This window comes from Magnolia sinica, chromosome 19 (assembly GCF_029962835.1).
Source record: "Magnolia sinica isolate HGM2019 chromosome 19, MsV1, whole genome shotgun sequence".
Taxonomy (NCBI): domain Eukaryota; kingdom Viridiplantae; phylum Streptophyta; class Magnoliopsida; order Magnoliales; family Magnoliaceae; genus Magnolia; species Magnolia sinica.
In genome coordinates this window covers 9056715-9079243 of record NC_080591.1, presented here as the reverse complement: position 1 = coordinate 9079243, position 22529 = coordinate 9056715, and the positions used below count along the sequence as shown (strand labels likewise).

General features: G+C 39.5%; 1 protein-coding gene across 2 annotated transcripts in view; it reads right to left on the bottom strand.

The window, feature by feature from the left end:
- Positions 1–20556, bottom strand: part of LOC131235610 (uncharacterized) — a 40201-nt gene extending 19645 nt beyond the window's left edge. The window contains exon 1 of one of the 2 annotated variants that reach the window (XM_058232863.1): positions 20058–20556. In XM_058232863.1, coding sequence (XP_058088846.1) covers positions 20058–20385 — 328 coding nt within the window. In that variant the 5' untranslated portion in view covers positions 20386–20556. The remainder of the gene's footprint in view (positions 1–20057) is intronic. The other variant, XM_058232862.1, reaches the window with a different exon arrangement.
- Between the last annotated feature and the right edge of the window lie 1973 nt (positions 20557–22529).

The following is a 22529-nucleotide window of genomic DNA, read 5'->3' as shown; positions in this document are numbered from 1 at the left end:
TCAACTTTTACAGTTAATTTCTTTTCATTCAAAGAAAAAACACAACAAACAGCACACTAGGGGAAAAAAACCCCACAACACTAGAAACAAGATACAACAGAACAAACCCACAGACCCCACAGAACAACTAAATTCCAGTAGAACTTTCCAGTTCACACAGTTAATTTGTATTGCCGGATACAATTATGCAAGTACAGACCAGATTTGCAGTGTTGGCTAACAAAGTGTATACCACTCCACTTTTTGAAATTTTGCCACATCAGTATACATCGCTGTCCGGGTCTCCAGTACTCCCAGATAAGGTTAATATGAATCCTAATAGTTTGTGTCTAATTATTATTATATTTCATATTTGGATAGAATTTACATATAAATAATCACATTTCCCATAAAATACAAAGTTACCGTCGAAAATTTTGTAAGGCAGTGTTAGTGAATTATCAGCATCATCATCATCCTCTAAGCCTTATCCCAACTGGGTTCCATTACAAGAATCATGTACCACCACTCCACTTCAAAGGCCATAACTTCAGTTAGACCATAGGTCATCATGTCTTTTCCCACTACCTCCACCCACGTCCTTTAAGGCTTCCCTTTGCCCCTTTGAGAGCCCTCAATTTGCACCAACTTACACGGTTACAACTAACCAGCACAGTTCTTGGTCTACATTGCACATGATCAAAATATCTAAGTTTAGTTTCCCTCGTCTTATTACCTCTTGGTGCTGCTCCTATGTTCCCTCAAATGCATTCATTTCCAATTCCATCCCTTCTCATCTTGCCACTCATCCATCTCAACATCCTCATTTCAGCTACGCACTCGTCCTATGAACATGTTGTTCTTAACTGCCCACCATTGTGTCCTATAAAGCATGACTAGTCTTATAGCTATCCTATAAAATTTCCCTTTCAGTATGAGTGGTACATGACAATAACATAAAACTCCAAAGGCACATCTCCATTTCATCCACCAGCTTTCTATGAGAATCATGCTTCTGAATGTCTCCACTCTCATGAATTATCAACCCAAGATATTGAAAGTGGCCATTTTGAGAAACTTCTTGGTCAGCAATCTTTACTAATTCCTCGTTCCACTCCTACTATTACTAAAACTGCACTCCATATACTCTGTTTTAATCCAACTATTAGATTCTAAAGCACTCCACAAATCTAGCTTTGTGTTTACAGCCTCACTTGTCTTGTCAAATAAAACTATGTCATTTGCAAACAACATACACCGTGGGATCTGTTCCCACAAATGCCTTATTAACTCTTCTATAACCAATGCAGAAAGGTAAGGGTTCAATGCCGACCCTTGGTGCTAGTCTACAGTAATTGGGAACTCACTTATATCTCCACTAGGAGAACCTCTCACACCTTATTAGGCAAGATCACCTCCAAGATGGTGACTCCAATGATGTCCAGAATTATAGATTCCGAGCAAGGGCCTTGGTGATGGAGAAGGAAGTAGGTACCCTCCCCCACCAATGTGAATACACAGTCTCTACTTTAGTGTGAATTGAAATTCCCAAAATGAATTTCAAAGTAGCATTTGAGCTTGGCTTAAAATTAAAAGAATAATAATAATAATAAAGAGAATTTTGAAGGACTATAAATAGAATGCAGAAAGAGAGAAGTATGTTATGTTCAAATGGAATTGTGGCAAATTAGCCACCTGAAGCTCCTTTGAATGTTCTTAATCTCATTCAAAAAGGTCTTCTTGTCTCACACAGACCTTGTAGAATTTGTTCTAGAAGTTTTGGATGGAAGGTGAGATTAAGAGAATTCTCCCAACAAAACGGCTACCAGAGCCATTGCTCGAAACCAATGAGTTGAGGGAGTCTCCTTAGCCACTCAAGAATTCTAGAGCTCTCAACTATTAGAGCAATGGTTTCATGCCTCTGCATCTTCTCCATATTTCTTTTGAACTTTGCAGGAATTTGGACCAAGGGGGTTGTCCCAACTACTAGAGTAAGCTCCTACGTTGAGGCTCACGGATATTCAAGATCAAGACCCTCCTCAGACCCTATTTATAGAGAATAGGAATAGTATCTTGGAAATTTGAAGGAATTTAATGGGTTTTTATAAAGGATAGAGGATTTTGGGATGGGCAACAAGTGGCATAATCCAAAAAGGTTGATGGGGTGATTTCTGAGTAAATTAAGGTAAGTTGAAGGGTAATCAAGATAAAGGGAAGGTTCTAGGAGGTTTCCTGGGGTTTGAATGAATAGAATGTAGCCAGTTGTCAAAATCTCATGGTTCTTAGGAGTAAAAAATAGAAATGGAATTTCACAAGCCAAGGTTGTTAGGAGGTTATCGTTATCTAAGCCTTATCCCAACTAATTGGGGGCAGCTACACGAATCTTGTTCAGTCATTCCACTCTATCTAGGGCCATATCTTCAGTTAAACCATAGGTCATCAGATCTTTTCTTACCTCTACCCACATTCTTCTCAGCCTTCACCTTACCCTTTTTAGAGCCTTCAAATTGAAGTCTTGAACCCACTCACTCCTAACCGATGCAGTTCTTAGTCTCCATTGAAGGGGTCAAACTATCTAAGTCCTTTGTTCCCCCAATGCATTCATTTCTAATTCTATTCTTCCTCATCTTGCCAGACATCCATCTCCACGTCCTCATTTCACCTATGCTCATCCTATGAACATGTTGTTCCTTAACTGCCCAACATTTTGTCCATAAATCAGGGCTGGTCTTATAGCTATCCTATGAAATTTCTCCTATAGTTTGATTGGTGTGCAGCAATTAATGGAACTCTAGAGGCATATCTCCACTTCATCCACCAAACATAAATTCTATGACCAACATCCTTCTCAATCGCTTTCCTCTCATGAAGTAAATAACCCAAAATATGGCCTTGCTGAAAATTTTTGGGATGTTTCTCCAGCTACCTGATCATTAGGATCCATCATTTTGAGAGCAGTATCATGGTCAGCTCAGTTTTTTGTTAGCTCAGATTTCGAGTGGGAACAGGTCAATATATCTGTTTTGGGAGGATCTATGGTGTGGAGACGCCTCACTCAGGGAACAATATCCAGGTCTATACGTAATTTCATATCAACGAGAGGCATACGTGAGTCACTGCACGATTTAATGGGAATCCATGGGTATCTGTGTAGTGCATTGCATTTTGTAGAGGTCTCAAAGATAATGAATTTTCATCCTTTGTAGATATGATGGCTAATGTCAAAGATAATGAATTTTCATCCTTGTGGATATGATGTCTAATGACTCTAATCTCAAAGAAGTCTTTCTTCCTGCCACAGGGTCCGATAGAAGAAATTGTGCTACTAGTATGAATGGAATTTTATTTTTTTTTCCATCTTTCTTCAAATGGTTCGACGAAGATGGCAACTTTGATGCAAAATATTTGAATATACCCATCTTGCCGAAAGTGAAAGATTTTATTTGGGTAGCCTCTTTTAAAAAAATATAACAGTAGACAATTTGCAAAAATGGGGATTCATCATTCCCAATAGATGTGTGATGTGCTATGCAACAGAAGGGTCAATGACTCACCTTCTTCTCCATTGTTCAACATCATACATAATATGAAGCAGTGTGATTGCCAAACTTGGTTTATTCAATGTTTTCGGTATCTTGCGATATCACTGATATATTCCATGATATATCTTCTATCGCAGCTGGGCAATACAAAACCTAGCTTTAAAATGTGCTTATTTTTTAATTTTGATTCTTCTTCTTTCTTTCTTTTTTTCGTTTATATATGTTGTAAATAGTTTCAAATGGTAAGAAATCCATGATTCTTCATGTTTTGCATGAAAATTTATGGATTTGGAACTTCGGTTTCGAGATTTGGGGGATAGGGGCCAAGTTACAGAAAATCGGAGAAAAAATCGAAATTTCTCGAATTATTCCCAGATCGGTTGCAATCTTAGTGTCTAAACACAAAATTAAACATGTATATAACCCGATCTATACATTCTTCGCAATTGAGGGATTTTTCAAAAAAAAAATATAACTTTTTAATTAAAAAGTAATTAAAAATGTTTTTAAAAAAATAAATTAAATCCATAGGTATATTTCTAATTTTCTACTTCTTTTGCTTTTGAATGTAATGCTTGTGTTTCCATACATGTCTTCTTACATTTATAAATTTTATGAATTGATTTTGAATATAGTTGCACTAGCTCAGTTAGACAATGCATATATTAGAACCTTATACAAAGGAAACTTATTGTGTGCACTTGTTTTTTTTGTGATTTTTTATTTTTAAGTGTGTATTAATATCTTTTTAACAATCCTTAGAGTTTCATCGAAAAAATCAACCAATTTCCCAATGTTTCCCCATGTTTCCAACAACGGTGATAAATTACACGAAACAACCGATATATCCCGTGCAATAACTGATATGTATCCGTATCCCAAGGGTGCAATACATTATGCAATAACGATACGAAAAACATTGGGTTGGTTTAGTTAGGGTCTTCCCAAGTTCAATTTCTAAGTATGTTGCCTCTTGGGTCTCTAATGCTTAGAGCCTAACAGGGAACCTAATATGGAGAACAGTTGGTTTGATCACTCTGTGGATAATTTTGAAGGAAAGAAATGCAAGAATATTTCAAAACAATAAGTCTTCTGTCAGATCCCCAGTTGATGGCATTTTTAGATACTTGATATCCAGGTCAAGAGCAAAAAAAAAAATCTTAGCAAGATCTCATTGCCTACGTTTGTAGATGATGCATGCAACCGAAGGGCAAAGCTTTAGACACCCCACATGATACAAGCATCCAAAAGATGGCCAAGTTCATTCCTGTTCAGCTCAGGTCAATCGTTCTTCCTTCTCGTAAATTCTAATACATGCACCAAGCAACAAGGGAAAAAAATGAAAAAAAAAAAGAACCATAACAAAACAACACAAAACAAAAAAACAAAAACAAAAACAAATGCTCATTGCTTTTGAGAACTTACAAAGATTCATTGGCAAAAGTGGAGGACCCCAATGTTTTCCGTATTGTTATTGCGTAATGTATTGCACCCTTAGGATACAGATACATATCGGTTATCGCACAGGATATATCGGTTGTACCGCATAATTTATTGTTGTTGCAGAGAAACATTGGGAAATTGGTCTAATTTTTCAATGAAACTTCCAGGATTGGTTAAAAAGACACTAATACACACTTAGAAATTAAAACACAAACTGCACATAATAGGTTTCCTATGTACAAGTATAAGGTCATAATTTAAGGGTTATCTGACTGAATTGATGCAACTATATTCAAAGTCGATTAGTAAAATTTATAAATGTAAGAAGACATGTATGGAAAAGCATTACATTGAAAAGCAAAAGAAGTAGAAAACTAGAAATATACCTATGGATTTTGAGAGAGCCAAATTTAACATTTTTTTGTTAAAATTTTGATTTTTGTTTTTCCAAAAAAATCCCCAAAGTGCCAAGAATGTGTGATCAGGTTATATACATCTTTGATTTCCTGTTTGGACATTAAGATTGCAACCGATTTGGGAAATTTTGAGGAAATATCAATTTTTCCCCAATTTTCGGCAACTCAGACCATATCTCCCAAATCTCGAAATCAAAGCTCCAAATCCATAATTTTCATGCAAAATATAAATAATCATGGATTTTTTATCATTTAACACTATTTACAACATATAAAAACGAAAAGAATAATCAAAACTAAAAAATTAGAATCCAACCCCAAGAAGCTTCTGATCGCAATTTCAGAGAAATTTCGAAAATTTTCTTCTAATAAACTAGAGTGGACAGATCGAAATCACCTTACAAATTATTCAGAAGGCGTTTTTTTTTTTTTTTTTTTTTTTTTTTTTGCAAAAAAAAAAATGATTTAGTGAATTTTTTAGGATTTTCCAAACAAAATAGAACCGGTTTCCTTTTATCCCTTTCGATATCACACTCGGTATCAATATATCGCACGATACCATTGAGAATTTATAAGGGGGGAATGTGGATATATCGAATGATATTGTGATATTCATGATATATCGTGATATCGTGCAATAGATTACACAATACCATGAAAAATTAATATTAAAGTTGGGTATCGTATTGCCCAGCTGGGATAACGAATATATCATGAGATACATCGATGATATCACAAGATGCAGAAAACACTGACGACACAAGTGAGAAAAAAAATGTAAACATAAACAAACGGCAAACACTGGAGATTGAGTTGATCATACACTACGCTGAACATCATTCACTTTTTGCAATTCCCAACTTCAAAGAATTAACCACTGGAGATAAACTAGTTGATCATCACATTATTGAGGCCCTTGTTTGTAATCTCTAATTTGAGACCATCATTAGAATAACATTTTCGAAATTTGGAAAACCACCATTAGATATACTTGGAAATTTTAAAACAAGTTTGAGAGCAAGTGCATGTTTCAAAATGTTATGAAGTAAACAGCTAAGCAACAGAAGCGGGGGTGCGAGTCCAAAGCATGATTCGAAGAGACAACAATAACTAGTTAGAAGGCTCCTCCGTTGTTGTCATGTGCAATCACATATGCGAATATGCGATCGCATATGCCATTTTTTTAGAAGGTGGCATACGTGATCCATGATGGTATGCGATGGCATGCTTTTTTGTGCAATAAGTATGCAATGGCATATGCAAGTAAGCAATGGCATACTTTGCAAGTTGTGTTTTTTTCTTTTTGGTAAATTGAAAATTGTATTTGTAAATTAAGTTGTAACTGTTAACTTATGAGTTGTTCAAGTTATCATTTATCAATAAAATTTCTATGTTCGAAGTTTTCAATAATTATTTCTCTCTTAATGTAACATGTTTGTTTTGTTAAACTTTATGTAAACATAATATAAAGGATTGAATATAACTTATTTTATATATGGTCTAATAGTCTCAAACACTCAAACAATTAAATAGGTAAAAGAACCCAATCCAATCACTCGTAGTAATTAGGCAAAGTTTTTCCTGATTTTTTATAATTTTTTATAATTATTTTCAAATTTTTTTATTTTTCCCTCTCTTTTTTTACTTCTTTTTAATTTTTTCAAAAGAAAAGAAAAAGAAAAAGAAAAAAAAAAAAAAAAAAGCCAGAGGAATGTGCGATGGAATATGAGAACTGCATATGCTAGTCGCATACGATGGCATATGTGATTTGACAACATTGATTAAGACTAAAGCTACCTTTGGCATAGATAGCAAGTTCCGTTTGCATCACTCGTGCATCACTTGATGCAGGACATGGAAATTAAACATGATATACAAAAAAAAAAAAAAAAATCAGGCTCAAGATCATACTAAATTAGAAACAATCACACAAAATTCCACATCCCACATAAAGTCAAGCACTCAATCAAAGGGAATCTATGCGGGTCCAGGTCTACACATGTTAGGGCTGGATCAATAAAAATTATAGACCAAACAATATTCAAATGAGAGTAAATTCATCCACACATGCACAAAAATATTTCCTCAATCCAAGGGATTCACGGATTTCAATTCGAGGAACCCAAGGGTTTAAAAATGACATGGAAATAGGGATTTAGGACAATCTAGGGTTAGGGTTAGGGAAATCAGGTGTGAGAGGAGCGAAAGAGAGGAAAGAGAGAACCTGGAACCGATTCCGCACGTGTGGACAACTAACCCGCCTGACGCACGTACGCTGGTGGTGGCCTGCACGTTTGTGGGGCCCACGAATCAGAAAAAGGCAAGCTTGGCCCTGGTCAGCCAGGGGTGGGCTACCTTCCCTCCAACTTTCAAGCCAAACAGATGATCGGTTTGATCACGGCGCTCCGCCGAAGTTTCAGCCCTCCTGCAGGGCCAGATTCCAAAATTCTGCTGTAGGGGGAGAATCGCTGCAAAAGGATGATGGATTTGATGATTGACTGGTCGTAGGAGATGGTGGATATTGATGGTAGGAGATGGGGGGGAATCGGGATGAGTGTGGCTTCGCACCACGGTAGTTAGCCTTTCGAAGAAGGAAGGGTTTCGCACCCAATTGGATTTCTACAACTCAGAGAATTAGAGAAGCAAAAAAACGCAGAATTTTATTCATAATATTCAATGGGAAAAAACCTACAAGGGGTGTCTATTTATAATAAAACCCTATACCCCAAAACTCGCGCCATGTGTACAACCTCTTACTTAAAGATAAAGTAACCACAACAACTAATCAAAGCAATCTAAACCGTCCATGATGTTCCTAATAACAAAAACAACTAAAACTTAAAGTACTAGATCGTTTAGAATAGTGGGCCACGATCATGAGAACCCATGATGGGATTCACATGACGATCGGGTCCACTCCAAGGGACCAAAACGCAATCCTCTAGCTAAGAGGTCCTCCCTGAACGTCGTCATCAATCCAGATCAACGGTGGGGTCCTCCTCCTCCTTGCGTACGTGCGTAGGGGAGCGTGTGTGTGCATGTGATGTCCCCATCAACTCTCTCCGGCTGCGAAGATTTCGCCACTGGCAAAACGAAACTCCTAAACCGATCTAACATGTCAGGATCAAGTCTTTGAAGCTCCTCCTCAATGAGCCACGTATTGTCTAAAGTTGAGCGTGACTTCCACTTGACCGGAAACTTTTGAAATCCGTCGTTCGTCATCAATACTATCTGATGATCCAAGATATCATCTATCTCCTCTCTGGGTGTGGGAAGGGTAGATATGGGAGATAGAAGCTGGGAAGATGGGTCGGGACGGGTAAGTATAGAAGGTAGAGGTTGGAAAAATGGGTCGGGAAGGGTAGGTATGGGAGGTAAAAGCTAGGAAGATGGGTCGGGACGGATACGTATGGGAGGTAGAAGCTAGGAAAATGGGTCAGGAAAGATAGGTATGGGACGTGGTAGTTGGGAAAATGGGTCAGGACGAGTAAGTATGGGAGGTAGACGCTGGAAAAATGGGTCAGGAATGAGAGGTACGGGACGTAATAGTTGGAAAAATGGGTCGGGATGAGTAGGTATGGAAGGTAGAGGCTGGAAAAATGGGTCGAAAAAGGTAGGTATGGGACATAGAGGCCGAGAAGATAAGTCCGAAAATAGCCATGGATCAAGGGAGAAGTCTAGGAAATCAGGGTGGTTAGGCGAAAGGCTGGACAATGCATCAGTGGCCCCCTGAAATGCAACCAGATCCTCCACATTGAATGTGGAACTAATTCCCATGTAAGGTGGAAGATCTACCACATACACATTGAGACCGTTTCGTTTTATAATTTTGAATGGTCCAGCGCTACTCGCGTATATTTTACGAACGACTCCCTGAGAATACTACTCTGGCCTGATGCGAACCATCACAAAGTCCATTTCATTGAGTTCCTTGAAACGATTATGTTAGTCTGTAGAAAGTGTATAATGTTCATTACTGGTCGTGATCTTCTGCCTCATTTCTTGATGCAATGAATGAATGTGATGCGCAAAGGACTCTACAGACTCTGATGGCCTATGGGATAATGACATAGGGACAAAATTGAAAGGCTTCCTAAGAACAACATCACACCAAATTGTGCCTTTATATAACCCAAACTGAATAGGAACAACACAACGGCGCCAATCATCGGTATTATTTGCTTGTGTAAAGGCGCGACGTACAACTGCAAGGGTCGCAGACTCTCGCGCTCCCTCTTTCTCATCACTAGGAGCTTCTATTGGTTCATATTCTTTCTCCCCACTGTCACTTTCTAGGTATACTACTTCTACTTGCCCATCAAAAAGGAACACCTTGGGGCCCTTTCTTGTGCCACATTGGTGGGCAAAGTGACCTAACCCCTGACACCTAAAACAACTAGTTGTCTCGCTTCTGCGCGAGCTAAACCCGACAACCTCTTTACCCTTATCATCCTTGGGCGTGGACTGAGAACTGCTGGAATGTTTGTCTTGGTATCCAGTGCTAGGCTTAGCTGCAGAAGGGTTAGCCTTAGTACTAGAATCATGAAAATCAAACCACCTTCCCACGGATGCTCTGAGGTATTGCTCGACCTCCAACACTACTTGATACATCTGTTCAAGAGTGTCTATGTCCTTGGCAAGCAACTCTCTCCTAATGTCAAAACGAAGGCCCGTTTTAAATCGAGCAAGAGTGAGTATAGGATCCTCATCAACTTCACAATGGGTCAAGTACTCTTCGAACTTCTCGATGTATTCCGCCACACTCATGGAACCTTGTTGAAGAGACTACCATTCCTCAATCAACCGTAAGCAATAAGAGAAAGGGAGGTACTTCTCCTTAAGAGTTTTTTTCATTTCTCCTCAATGGACTATTGGGGGCTCCTCATCCTCTCTTTCTTTCGCTCGACAATAGCCCAAAACCTCTTTGCTTGGCCCACAAGCTTCATCTTAGCGAATTGAACCCAATGAGCATCCGACATGTCATACCACTCAAAATAGTAGTCCATATCCGCCAACCAATCTAGAAAAGCTTTAGGATCCAAGTGGTCATCAAACGAATGGGCATCTACTCTAACTCCCTCGAGGAGTTGCGCATCTAGGTCATAGTGGTCTAGATGCCCCTCGCAAGGTGGGTGCATGGGTGTGCACCCATGACTAATTCCTTGGCCACCTTCATTCTTTGGTCTATCCTCCTGATCACCTGCCTGAGATTGGGCATCTTCCCCAATGGTAGGGTTTGTCCGGGCAGAGGTCTCTAGTTGGGTAACGCGCATATTAAACTGCTCAAAGCGTTGGTCCATACGTTGGTCCAAGCACTTACCCAAAGACTGAAACTGCTGGATCAGCTTATTCATTGACTCTTACAATTGTTTCATGTTTAGTGTAGGGTGCAAGCCAAAACTACGACCCATACGTGTGGGCATACAACTACTAACTCAACTCAAAGGTCCTCTAATGCAACTATGTGTCTAAATGAGACTAAATGCTCTTATAGGACTCTATATGAGAGAAACTTCGCAACACTCCTAAAATTCCAGCAACATAACTATCCAAACAATTTGTTAACAGAAAATTTAGTAATGAAAATTGGGAAATTTTTGACAATAGAAAATTCAGTAATCTATGTTGTGAATGATGGATCCTAAACGGCACTATATGATGAAATTTAATGCAAAATAAACACAAGTAGACTAAACCCTAAACATGCAATGCAATCCCCAATGAAAAACCTAAGCTCTGATACCAAATTTGATGCAGGACATGGAAATTAAACATGATACACAAAAAAAATCCAGGCTTAAAATCATACTAAATTAGAAACAATCACACAAAAATTCACATCCCACATAAAGTCAAGCACTCAATCAAGGGGAATCTATGCGGGTCCAAGCCTACACACATTAGGACTGGATCAATAAAAATTATAGACCAAACAATACTCAAAAGAGAGTAAATTCATCCACACATGTACAGAAATATTTCCTCAATCCAAGGGATTTACGGATTTCAATTCAAGGAACCCTAGGGTTTACAAATGGCATGGAAATAGGGATTTAGGACAATCTAGGGTTAGGGTTAGGGAAATTAGGTGAGAGAGGAGCGAAAGAAAGGAAAGAGAGAACCTAGAACCGATTCCGCACGTGTGGACAGCTAACCCACCTAACGCACGTGCGCTGGTGGTGGCCCGCACATGTGTGGGGCCCACAAAGTCATCCACACGTGCACAGAAATATTTCCTCAATCCAATGGATGTTCGGTTTGATCACGGTGCTCCGCCGAAGTTTCAGCCCTCCTACGGGGCCAGATTCCAAAATTCTGCTGTAGGGGGAGAATCGCTGCGAAAGGATGATGGATTTGATGATTGGTTGGTCGTAGGAGATGGTGGATATTGATGGTAGGAGATGGGGGCGAATCGGGATGGGTGTGGCTTCGCACCATGGTAGTTAGCCCTTCGAATAAGGGAGGGTATCGCACCCAATTGGATTTCCACAACTCAGAGAATTAGAGAATCAGAAAAACGCAGAATTTTATTCATAATATTTAATGGAAAAAAACCTCGCGCCATGTGCGCAATAACAACTAATCAAAGCAATCTAAACCGTCCATGATGTTACTAATAACAAAAATAACCAAAACTCGAAAGTACTAGATCGTTTAGAATAGTAGGTCACGATCACGAAAACCCATGGTGAGATTCACATGATGAACGGGTCCACTCCAAGGGACCAAAACGCAGTCCTCTAACTAGGAGGTCCTCCCTGAACGTCGTCATCAATCCAGATCAACGGTGGGGTCCTCCTTGCGTACGTGCATAGGGGAGCATGCGTGTGCGCATGATGTCCCCATCATCACTCCCACATTCAGTGGCACACACTCGTCCCAACACCTACATTTTGGGGAGAGGTCAGTTGTTGAGCAACTTCCTTCCAAGCTGCTTATAAAAAAGAGCCCAAGTCATCTTTTTCAAGAAAGAAAAAAAGTAGAGAATAAGAAAAAGTCATAGAAAATCATCATTAAAGGAGGGAAGCTCTTTAAAAGACTCTGGCACCCCACCTGATCTCCTCTTATCATTTTCAGGTAGCTCGGCATCCAACACATCTTCATTAGACGAAGGGTGTCTTCCCAATGCTTGCATGTGCACAGTACCCATTATTTTTATTTTTCTCTTCTTTCTCTTGACAGTCTTATAGTCAAGTCCTCCGCTTTTGTTTCTTATGTATCTCAAGAAGCCAGCCCAGCCATGCCTTTTTACGACAAACGCGGGTTTAGGAGCAGGCATAAAAAGAATTAGGGCTCCTTGTAAATAACAACCTCTCTTAGACGAGTATTTGTTTACGAGTTGTGCATGTTGTTCTTCCTCTTTTTGCACAACCCCTCCCTCCTCTTTCTCAATGCTTTATTTTAAATAAAACCATAAGTACAAATAACATGATGTCCTACAAGAGCACATAACCCAGTGTAGCCATATCAACAAAACTCACTCTAATCCACAATAACTTACACTAACATGCATGCACACGCATACTCATAATCTCCTACACTCACTTTCAAGCTAGAGCATAGAAATCATACATACTCAACTTGAACACGATTCCTTGGAGATGAGAGGAACCACTAGTTTCCATTAGAACGTCAATTAATCGATCATTGGACCAAACAAATGAGGTGCACAACTTCACTAAGATCTTCTCCCTCACAAAGTTATAGTCAACTCCAACATGTTTTTTCTACTCCTAAAACAGTGTGCATTACAAGAAACAATCAACATCAACCATAGAAAATACAGGTGAATTGGCCAAACCAGGGCACAAAACAAAGTGATATAGGGTGATATGACCCCGTATCGGTGGTGAACGATATGATGCGCTAAAACAAGGCTAGCAACTTGGGTTGGGGTGAAGGATGGGGATAATTAAGTGGAGGCAGAGATCTAGGGCTCTTTGGATTAAGGATGGTGATGCAGGACAATTAACCACTTGCTCTAAAAGCTCAAACTGTTAAAGCATGGCGAATTAATCATTTTATCTCATAGCCCAGGCCCCACATCTCATGGATTAGAACCTCAGTTGAACCCCCCTCGTGGGCCCCAAATCACATCTCATGGATTAGGACCTCAGTTGAACCCCCCTCGTGGGTCCTAAATCACATGGGTACCGCCTCACACGAGCCACTCACCCCAAGTGTGCCCCTGCACTAATCACCCCCGATGAGGAGTCTCGAACATGAGACCTCTCGCTTTGATACCAATTTGATGCAAGACAATTAACCACTTGCTCTAAAGCTCAAATTGTTAGAGCATGGTGAATTAATCCATTTATCTCATAGCCCAGGCCCCACATCTCATGGGTTAGGACCTCGGCTAAACCCCCCTCGTAGGCCCCAAATCACATGGGTACTGCCTCACACGAGCCACCCGCCTCACACGGGTAGGGCCCGCCTCACACTGGCCGCCCACCCCGAGTGTGCCCCTGCATTAGATGGGGATTAAGAACACTCATTACTTCCACATGATAGCCATTGCCAAATCAAGATCTAATAAGATAAGAAGTGTTTCAGACAATGGTTCTAAATTAGAATACCCTCAATAGGTATCATACTAGTCTCTTATTACTCTTCGTTGTTATCTACCGAACCTTGTTTAAGACCTTCCCTAAATAATTTGGACTTTCCTCACATCTCTGTCAAGGAAGTTTTGGCTCTTAGGTCCCTTTTTTAGAGGCAAAAATCAAATTAGTTGTCTTCTCTCTCGGTAGAGAATGGTCTAATTAAATTTCTTTCGGAAGTTTATCATTCTAGTATCATTTTTAGAGCGATGGGAGCCTCCTTTATAGCTTTAATTCCTAAGGTTGAGCGAGCTGCAAACCTTAAAGATTTTCGCCCTATTAGTTGCTTGGAGCTCCATATAAAAATAGCCAAAATTGTGTCATCCATACTTAGATGCGCAAGGAGCTTTCGTGGATAATAAGCAAATCTTGAACCGTGCTTTGTTAGCTCATGAATGCGTAGATTCCCACCATAGAATTAGTTTGGGGGGTTTGGTTTGTAAATTGGGATATATATATTTTTTTTAAAAAAAAAAATGCATTTGATCACGTTGATTGGAGCTATTTAAATTATCTGCTTGAAGGATTCTTATCTTCTCTTCTTCTTTTTTCCTTTCAAGAAATCGTCCTTAAAAAAGATACGAGGATCCTTAATAATGTATTTTCTTGCTAACTTTTTTTAATGTAGAACCACATTGGAAAAGCAACATTTGATTATGAAGACTAACATAAATAGATATTTTGATTTCTAACCATCATTCCACAATATATAAAAGTCAACATGATCGTAACCATCCATAAAAACATTCCACATAAGTCGTACATCAATTTGGTGTTTCAACAAATTAAGAAGTAAGAATATATATCATTTAATCTCTTATAAAGAATAAAATAAAATAATTTACCTTTTTCTAAACGATTCATTTTCTTTTCTTTTTTTTGAAGGTTTTTTTCTAAATGATTATTAAAGCCCCCACCAAGTTAAAAGCATAGCATAGAATGAAAGCCAAGTAAAGCTTTAAATAGAAGAAAACAAGTATAATTTGAATCATAAATCGAGATTGGAATCGTAAATTGTAGGATTCAAAGGTGGGATTCAAATCTTTTTACTTAAAATTCAACTCAAATCGTAAATGGTAGGATTTTGACAACATTGATATATGTGTGTATTCATTCTTTTAATAAAAAAAAAAGGGTTTATGCCAACCCAAATTCAGCTGACCCAACTCGAGTACAGGTTAGGTTGTAAGGACCTCGGGTTGGGTTCAAGTTGAGCAAATTCTGGTCGAGTTAGGTTGGGTTGGGAATAATCACATGTAATTGGGTCCAATTGGGTTGGGTCAAGTTGGTTTAGATAAAGTATAGAGGACTTCAAGTTGGGTCCAGGTTGGCACCTCGGGTTGGAATTCAGTTCGGGTTGAGTTGCAGGTTGGGTCCTCTCAAGGTCAGGTTGGGCTCAGGTTAACCGTCAACCTGACCCAACCTACCCAAGTTGAACCCCTAGCTAAATCCTCCATTTGCAATGTTGTTATTGATTTTTATTTTAAATTGTTGTCTGATGGGAGTTAGGATGGACCTTTGGTAGATTATTTGCCTTTCGATTCTATTTCTTTGGAGGATGCCAATCAGCAATCTAGAACAACTTATCTGCATTGAGGAAATCCGTGATGTGGTTCGGGATCTGGGGTTGGACAAAGCTCCAAAGCCTGACAGTTTCCCGATAGCTTTCTTCTAGTCACTTAAGTTAATCAGGATCTGTTGGCAATTGTAGAGGAATTTATTTCATTAGCTAGGTTGTCCCCTGGGTTGGGATGTACATTCTTGACCCTTATCCCCAAGGTTGATGGTGCGTATAATTTACAAAATTTCAAACCTATTAGTCTGTTGGGTAGCCCTCATAAAAGCCTACCTAAAGTGTTAAGTCATAGATTGTGGTGTGTGCTATCTAAGGTGATCTCCCCCTTCCAGGGTGTTTTTATCTCTGGTAGGCAAATCTTCAACAGTGACCTAATTGCCCATAAATGTCTTGATTCTTGCTTTAAAGCTAAGAAAAAGGGTGTGGTCTATAAGTTGGATCTGGAGAAAGTGTATGACCATGTTGACTGGTCCTTTTTGGATTATCTGCTGGGAAGAATGGGCTTTGGGGCTATTTGGAGAAGTTGTGTCGTTAGCTAAATTTTTTATTCTAATTAATGGTTCTCCGTTTGGATTTTTCAAATCCTCTCGGGGCCTACAACAAGGGGATCCTTTTATCTCCTCTCCTCTTTGTTATAGTTTCTGAAGGCCTAAGTAGGATGATTTCTAAAGGTTGATCGGCTAAGTTATTCAAAGGATTTGTAGTTAAATAACTTCCCTCAGCTGATTAGTGATTACCCATCTCCAATTTGTTGACGATACTATCTTATTTTGTGAAGTTGATGAGTCTATGGTGGCTAATCTTAGGGTCTCAATCACATGGTTTTGAGGCGGTGTCGGGTTGAAGAATTAACCTATCTAAGTGTGAAATTTTGGGCATTCATCTATTTCAGGGGGTGGTGTCTAACCTGGCTAAGATTTTTTGTTGTGAAGTTGGGTCTTTCCGTCGTTCTATCTAAGTCTTCCCCTCCGCCTGGGAAAGCCGGCATAACACCTTTGAGACAAAGTGGTGGGGAGGATGAAAAGGAAATCGAGCCCTTAGAAATGTAAGTTGTTTATCTTTGGTGGGGTAGGTTGACCTTGATTAAATGATCTCTTTCGAATCTTCCCTTGTACTTCCTATTTTTGTTCCGTTGTCACAAGGTTGTCATCAATTGCATAGATAATCATAGAAGAGACTCTCTTTGGCAAGGAAATTTCACCTTCCCTTTTAAATTGGTTGAAGGTTCGTCGGCCCTATGAGGAAAGGGGGGTTGGTATCCATATCAGAAAGTGTTGAATTCTTCTCTGTCAAGCAAGTGGGTGTGGCGGTTCAGGGTGGAAGATTCCAATCTATGGAGACAAATTTTAGCAGCTAAGTATAGTCTTGCCCCTGGTGGATGGTGGATGAAAGATTCTTCTCTTTATTGACCATCCTTCATTTGGACAGTTGTAGCTAGGATTGTTTCCGTTGTTCTCGAGGGCATTGGATTTGTGGTTGGAGATGGATCAAGAGTCGGGTTTTGGGATGATGGTTAGTGTGGGGATGCCTCGCTTCAAATGTCCTTTCTGAATATGGTGATTCTATGTACAAATGTTAATATCTCTATGGCCAACTGTCTCTGATCTAAGGGATTGGGCTCCTCCCTCTCGTAGGGATCTTTTAGATTCTGAATTTAATGACGTGTTTGCCCTTTTGTCACCGTTGCAAGGTATGTCAATTTCTCCAGACAAGTCGGATTCTATCATCTGGAGTTGGAGAAAGTCTAGGAGATTCTCGGTTGGCCCTATGTATCTGCATCTCTCGAAGATTGAGCCTCTTGGGGTTGCTTCTCATATAGGTCATTTGTGGTTCTAGGAGACTTCCCCTAAAGTGGCTGCATTCGCCTGGCTTGCGGGGAGAAATAGAATCTTGACGGTCGACAATCTCTGAAAGAGAGGCATGGTGCTCCCGAAAGCCTGTCTGCTCTGTTTGGATGCAGAGTAGTTTGTGGATAATCTATTTACTCATTGCCCTTTCTTGAGGATTGTCTGATTTGGTATCCTCAGGTCTGTAGACATTTAGTGGGTGATGTTGGGTTCTATTAACAATCTGTTTAAGGCCTAGCATGGAGCTGAAGGTGGAGCTTTTATCTCTTGGAAATGGAAGTTGGCGTTACTTGTGTTGTAGTCTGTGTGGCTCAAAAGGAATAATTGAGTCTTTAGAAATCTTCAGAGTGACGCTTTGATTCTTCATAGTGGGGTTGATGCTTCTATCTAATTGGTTGCCCTGAGATTTTTTTAGCTAGGTGCATGGGCGGGGTTGTATTTTCTTCCTTCTTTCCTTTTCTTTTGTTTTGTTTGTCCTTTTTTGTTGTCGACTTCTGGATGTAATAAATTTCATCTTTTTAAAAAAAGGTCAATGCAGACAGGAGCTTGATTATCAAATATAAAGCAATCAGGTTCCTTAAAAGTTACACTCTATGTATGTAAATTCTCAAATAATTATTGAGACACAAGTTTTGTACAAGCAGCAGAGCTCTGGTGTTTCTGCTGCCCAAGCTAAGCTAGGGCATTGGCATGGGTAAAGGCTTGCTTTAGCCCTAAGGAAACAACAAATAATAGTAAGAGGTGGTCGGTTATACGACAGTTGAGTTCCATATAAATGAAAAATTAACACAAAAACAAGTAGATTGAAATGTCAATACGTATAAGTAACATCCATGACCGTTACGCGATACGGGGGGGTGAAATGGGGCAGTTGGTTTTTTGGGACTGTATCGGCCATTACGATAGTTGTAAGGGCCGTTACGGGGCATAATGACCATTACCCCCGTAACGGTCAAAAAACGGTCGCTTTTTTCTATTTAAATTAAATTTTCTCCTCATTTTCACCTTTCTCATTCCAAAAACTCTCCTAGATTATTTCATTATAGATTTCGACCACTCTTACTATAGTTTTTAAGATTAAAACCGTAGATTGAAGTGATTTGAGCGAATATAAGTTCCACAGGCCAGTTTTTCAAAATTTTGAATAAGTATTATTTATGCTTTTTTTTCTGATTTCTAGTTCAAATGCTTGCTTGTGATATGTAAACATTAGAGATATAATCATGCTCACAAATTCACTAGACAGCCCGATACAACATTCTCACCAAAGAGTAGAACATTACACTACCATAAACATGTTCAAAACAAAAAATGAATACATATTTGGAATATTTGCATTATTCTAATTTCTCTAGATATTTTTTTCAAATTTTTTTGGGCAAAAGAAAATTTTCAACGGTTACAGGGATCATAACAGTCGTTACACCCCCGTATCGGTAATGGTGGTGACCGTTATGGCCACCATTACCAATACAGAACACCTTGCTCCAAACACTTAGACAATTTGAGTTTTGAATGCCTCAAAGCCAAACACCTCTGGTAGTCGGTTTAACAAACCCTTGTAATTTGACAAACTAGCCTCATACACATGGCAGCGGTGCCTCAGTGGTCAAGAGAGGATCTTGATACATATAAAACTGCAGTACTCTTAAAAGCGCTTCATATAGCTATAAAAGTGTTTCGAGTCCAAGGATCTACAAATAAAAGACCACAGGGGTTTTTATCAAAATGGTACCCAAAGAAAGGATAAGAACTATATACTCAATTTTCTAGTCTATACAAGTGAGGCATGGTTCAGTGATCCAAACTTGGTCTGTTGGGCCAAACCGTGGAAGCATCATGCCCTGAAAATCTCTATTTTTCAGTTGAATGCAGACCATCTTGTTGCATGATACATTTGAAAGGTTAGGAGTTACTGATCTTTGATATTCTCGTGGCATGGTACATCCACAGCATTGTCAACAGATCAACAGTCTGGATCACACGGGCTTCACCGGCACACTCCATGGATCATACAGTTCCTCTCCAAAGTGAATGCCGAAAAATCCAAAATGTTAAATAGATGACAAGATCTTGTGGATGGGCAAACCACTAGGTAACAGTCTATAAATCTTGAACAAGCATTTAAAGTCCATCAGCTCAAAATAATCAGAGTAAACTGCATCTAACTAGGACGCGGAAGATACAGAAGAATAAGAAGATGATGACGATGATTTGACATGATAAGTAGAGATTTGCTATCCCTACAGGTGTGTGGAGTTCCGTCTATCCACAGGCGAGCACGTTTGCCAGGATGGCACACGTGTGCCTGATCCAAGCCTTCCATCAGGTGGAAGGCGTTGATTTAGGCTTCTGGCTCGAAATCAGACCGTTTTCACTCCGGTGACTGGAAAAAGTAATTGTTTTAACCATCCGTTGCTTTGTACATCGTGGCCCACCCGACGAGTGAAAAAAAAAAAAAAAGGACCTGATTTCTGAGGCATTAAGACACGGGTAGCGTGTCCCACCCGATGGAAAGCTCGGATCTTGCACACACGTGCAGTTGCGTGTGATTGTGGAGGGCTCCATACGCGTGTGGGCTTAGAATGTAAATCGAACCCAGCTAAAAAAATGGAGGATAAAACCCTAATTTCTGGAAAGAAGAGAGAGAGCTCTTACAGTGCTTCTCCGGCGTTCTGCAGCTATGGCGAATCCGAAGGCGACTAAGCAGAGAACTACTGCCAGCAGATGAACTAGTGTAGAGCCTTTTCCCTCTCCCATCTCTCCTCTCCCTCTCCCTCTCACTCTCTTGCACTCTCTCTCTCTCTCTCTCTCTCTCTCTCTGAGGAATGAAAAAGGGCTTTTCGGAGTGTGTGCGTGTGAACTGGGAAGGAGTGGTGTGCTGTTCTCCGCTGCGCTTTTTTGGAAGACAACCCGACAAGCATCAGCAGTGCGAGGGATCTGCTTTCTGAAGTGGGGGTCGTCAGATAGACCCCCCATTTCCAGGAATTCCCTGATATGCCATTATGGAATTGCCCTCCAGGGCGAAGGCGCCAATGGCCCCGAAGTATAAAATTACGGAATTGCCCTCTACCGTTCAACGGTCGCAATGGGCTGAGTAGCCCGCCCGACCGGCTTGGGACCGGGGTTACACCTATTAACTTGGGCCGTGGGCAGGTCTTAGGCCTCACATGCATCACCCAGTCAACTTTCAAGCTGGGCTCGGTCTCAAGTAGCCTCAACCCAACCCAGCTGGCCCATCTCGACTTGATATGTAGCATTATATTACTCATGTATCTTGAATATAGACCTTATGATTTCATTCTTCTAATATGTTCAATTTTTTCAAGTATAGCTTACATAAATATTAGATAGATTAGGAAAATACAAGTGGTAATAACGGATTTTATCATTTTTTGGGTTGAATGGGCCATGTTGAGCTAAGCCTGGCCTAACTATTGCTTCAGGCTCAGGCTTTGCCCCCACCTTGCTAGGCCCATGCCAGGCTTGGGCCCGGCTCAAATAGACAGGGTCACGTCGATTCCATTGGCAACCCTACGTTTAGGAGGAAAATGATTCAGCAGAGAAAGCAGGCTAAAACTCTTGAGTGACTTGCTTTGGTAAGCGTGAAGTATGCCTGAAGAACAAATTTATGTGCATGAGGTCTGCTCATCCAACAGATACAACACTCATTATTTTGCATTTAGGAAAATAAAAATAAAAATAAGCTGATTTAACACTCAAGTGGACCACCCTGTAGAAATTATGCCTAAAGCCTCTAAACTCAAGTGTTAAGGCCCACTTGAGGTTTAGAACAACATAAAATTTCTGAAGTGTTTTAATCTTAAAGTAGAAAGTTAGATGAATGGATTGGATGAAACATAAAAACTATGATGGGCCCTACATGGCTGAATGGATTGGATGAAACATTCAAACTATGATGGGCCCTACATGAATAATTGCAAGTGTTTCATGCAAATATTTTCTATGGTGTGGCCTATTTAAGTTTTGAATGGTCCAAAGGTGAACAAGAGGCACGAATCTGGTGAACAAGTTTGATCTCAAGAAAGCTTCACTCACATGGCCATGGAGAATTTGAGCCACCAAATCACTAAAGATATCCTAGTGATATAAGTGGCAGGATTTTATTAGGGCACGTGCCATGGTTAGAAATAGAATTTACTAAATATATACTTGACCGAACAACTTTCAAATATATTTTATATATACTCATTTTCTGTAAAAGTAGATTCACTAGGGATATCCCTGGAACATGTGTGGATGCTTCATGTCCCAAAAATCACATATGTTGGCAGTCCTATCCATTTGATCCATGCCCATTAAAGCAATGGTCAAATTGCTTTTCTTTCTGTTACTTTGAAAGTTGCTGCTTCAGCTTCAACCACTCGAATTTTTTATATTTCTTTTTATTTCTCATCAAACAAATGGCATCTTTTGCTGGAAATCCTAACTATTCTTAACATGATATTGGGGAATCTTATTGCTATTACTCAAACAAGTATGAAAGGTATGCTTGCATATTAGTCCATAGGTCAAATCGGATATGTAATTATTGGAATAATTATTGGAGATAATCAACAACTGGTAGATTTATGGGGCATACACTAACACATACTTCACAGGCAATGCTTTTATCAAATTCAAAGTGGATTCGACCATGGAAACGCTCTGATGTGATTGGTTTTTCATAAGGATATTGAGTAGTTACAGGTAAATGATTCGTGTGGGATAAGGTAATCATGAAACTTTGACCAATGTACCTTGCAGCTCGTACTATTTGTTGACCATAATTCATAAACCCGGTCACCATAGGGAATATACCATGGATATTCATAAATAAATTGATGTTTCTTTCTTTTACTTGAGAGAGGTTATGAATCTAAAATACTGTATTCTATTACAATGTAAGGAGTTGGGAAGAAGCCAATAATAGATTTAAAACAAAATAACTAATTGTATAAAAAATAAACAACACGTGAGCCATCCTACTTCCAAGATAATGGGTGGACCCAATCAAGACGTCATGTTATCAGGTATGCTGTAGAGAAAAGGCTCTTCCATATTCAGATTCTTCTAGTACTATCGTCTCGTCCTTGATCTCTCCCTAATACAAATGGCAGAGT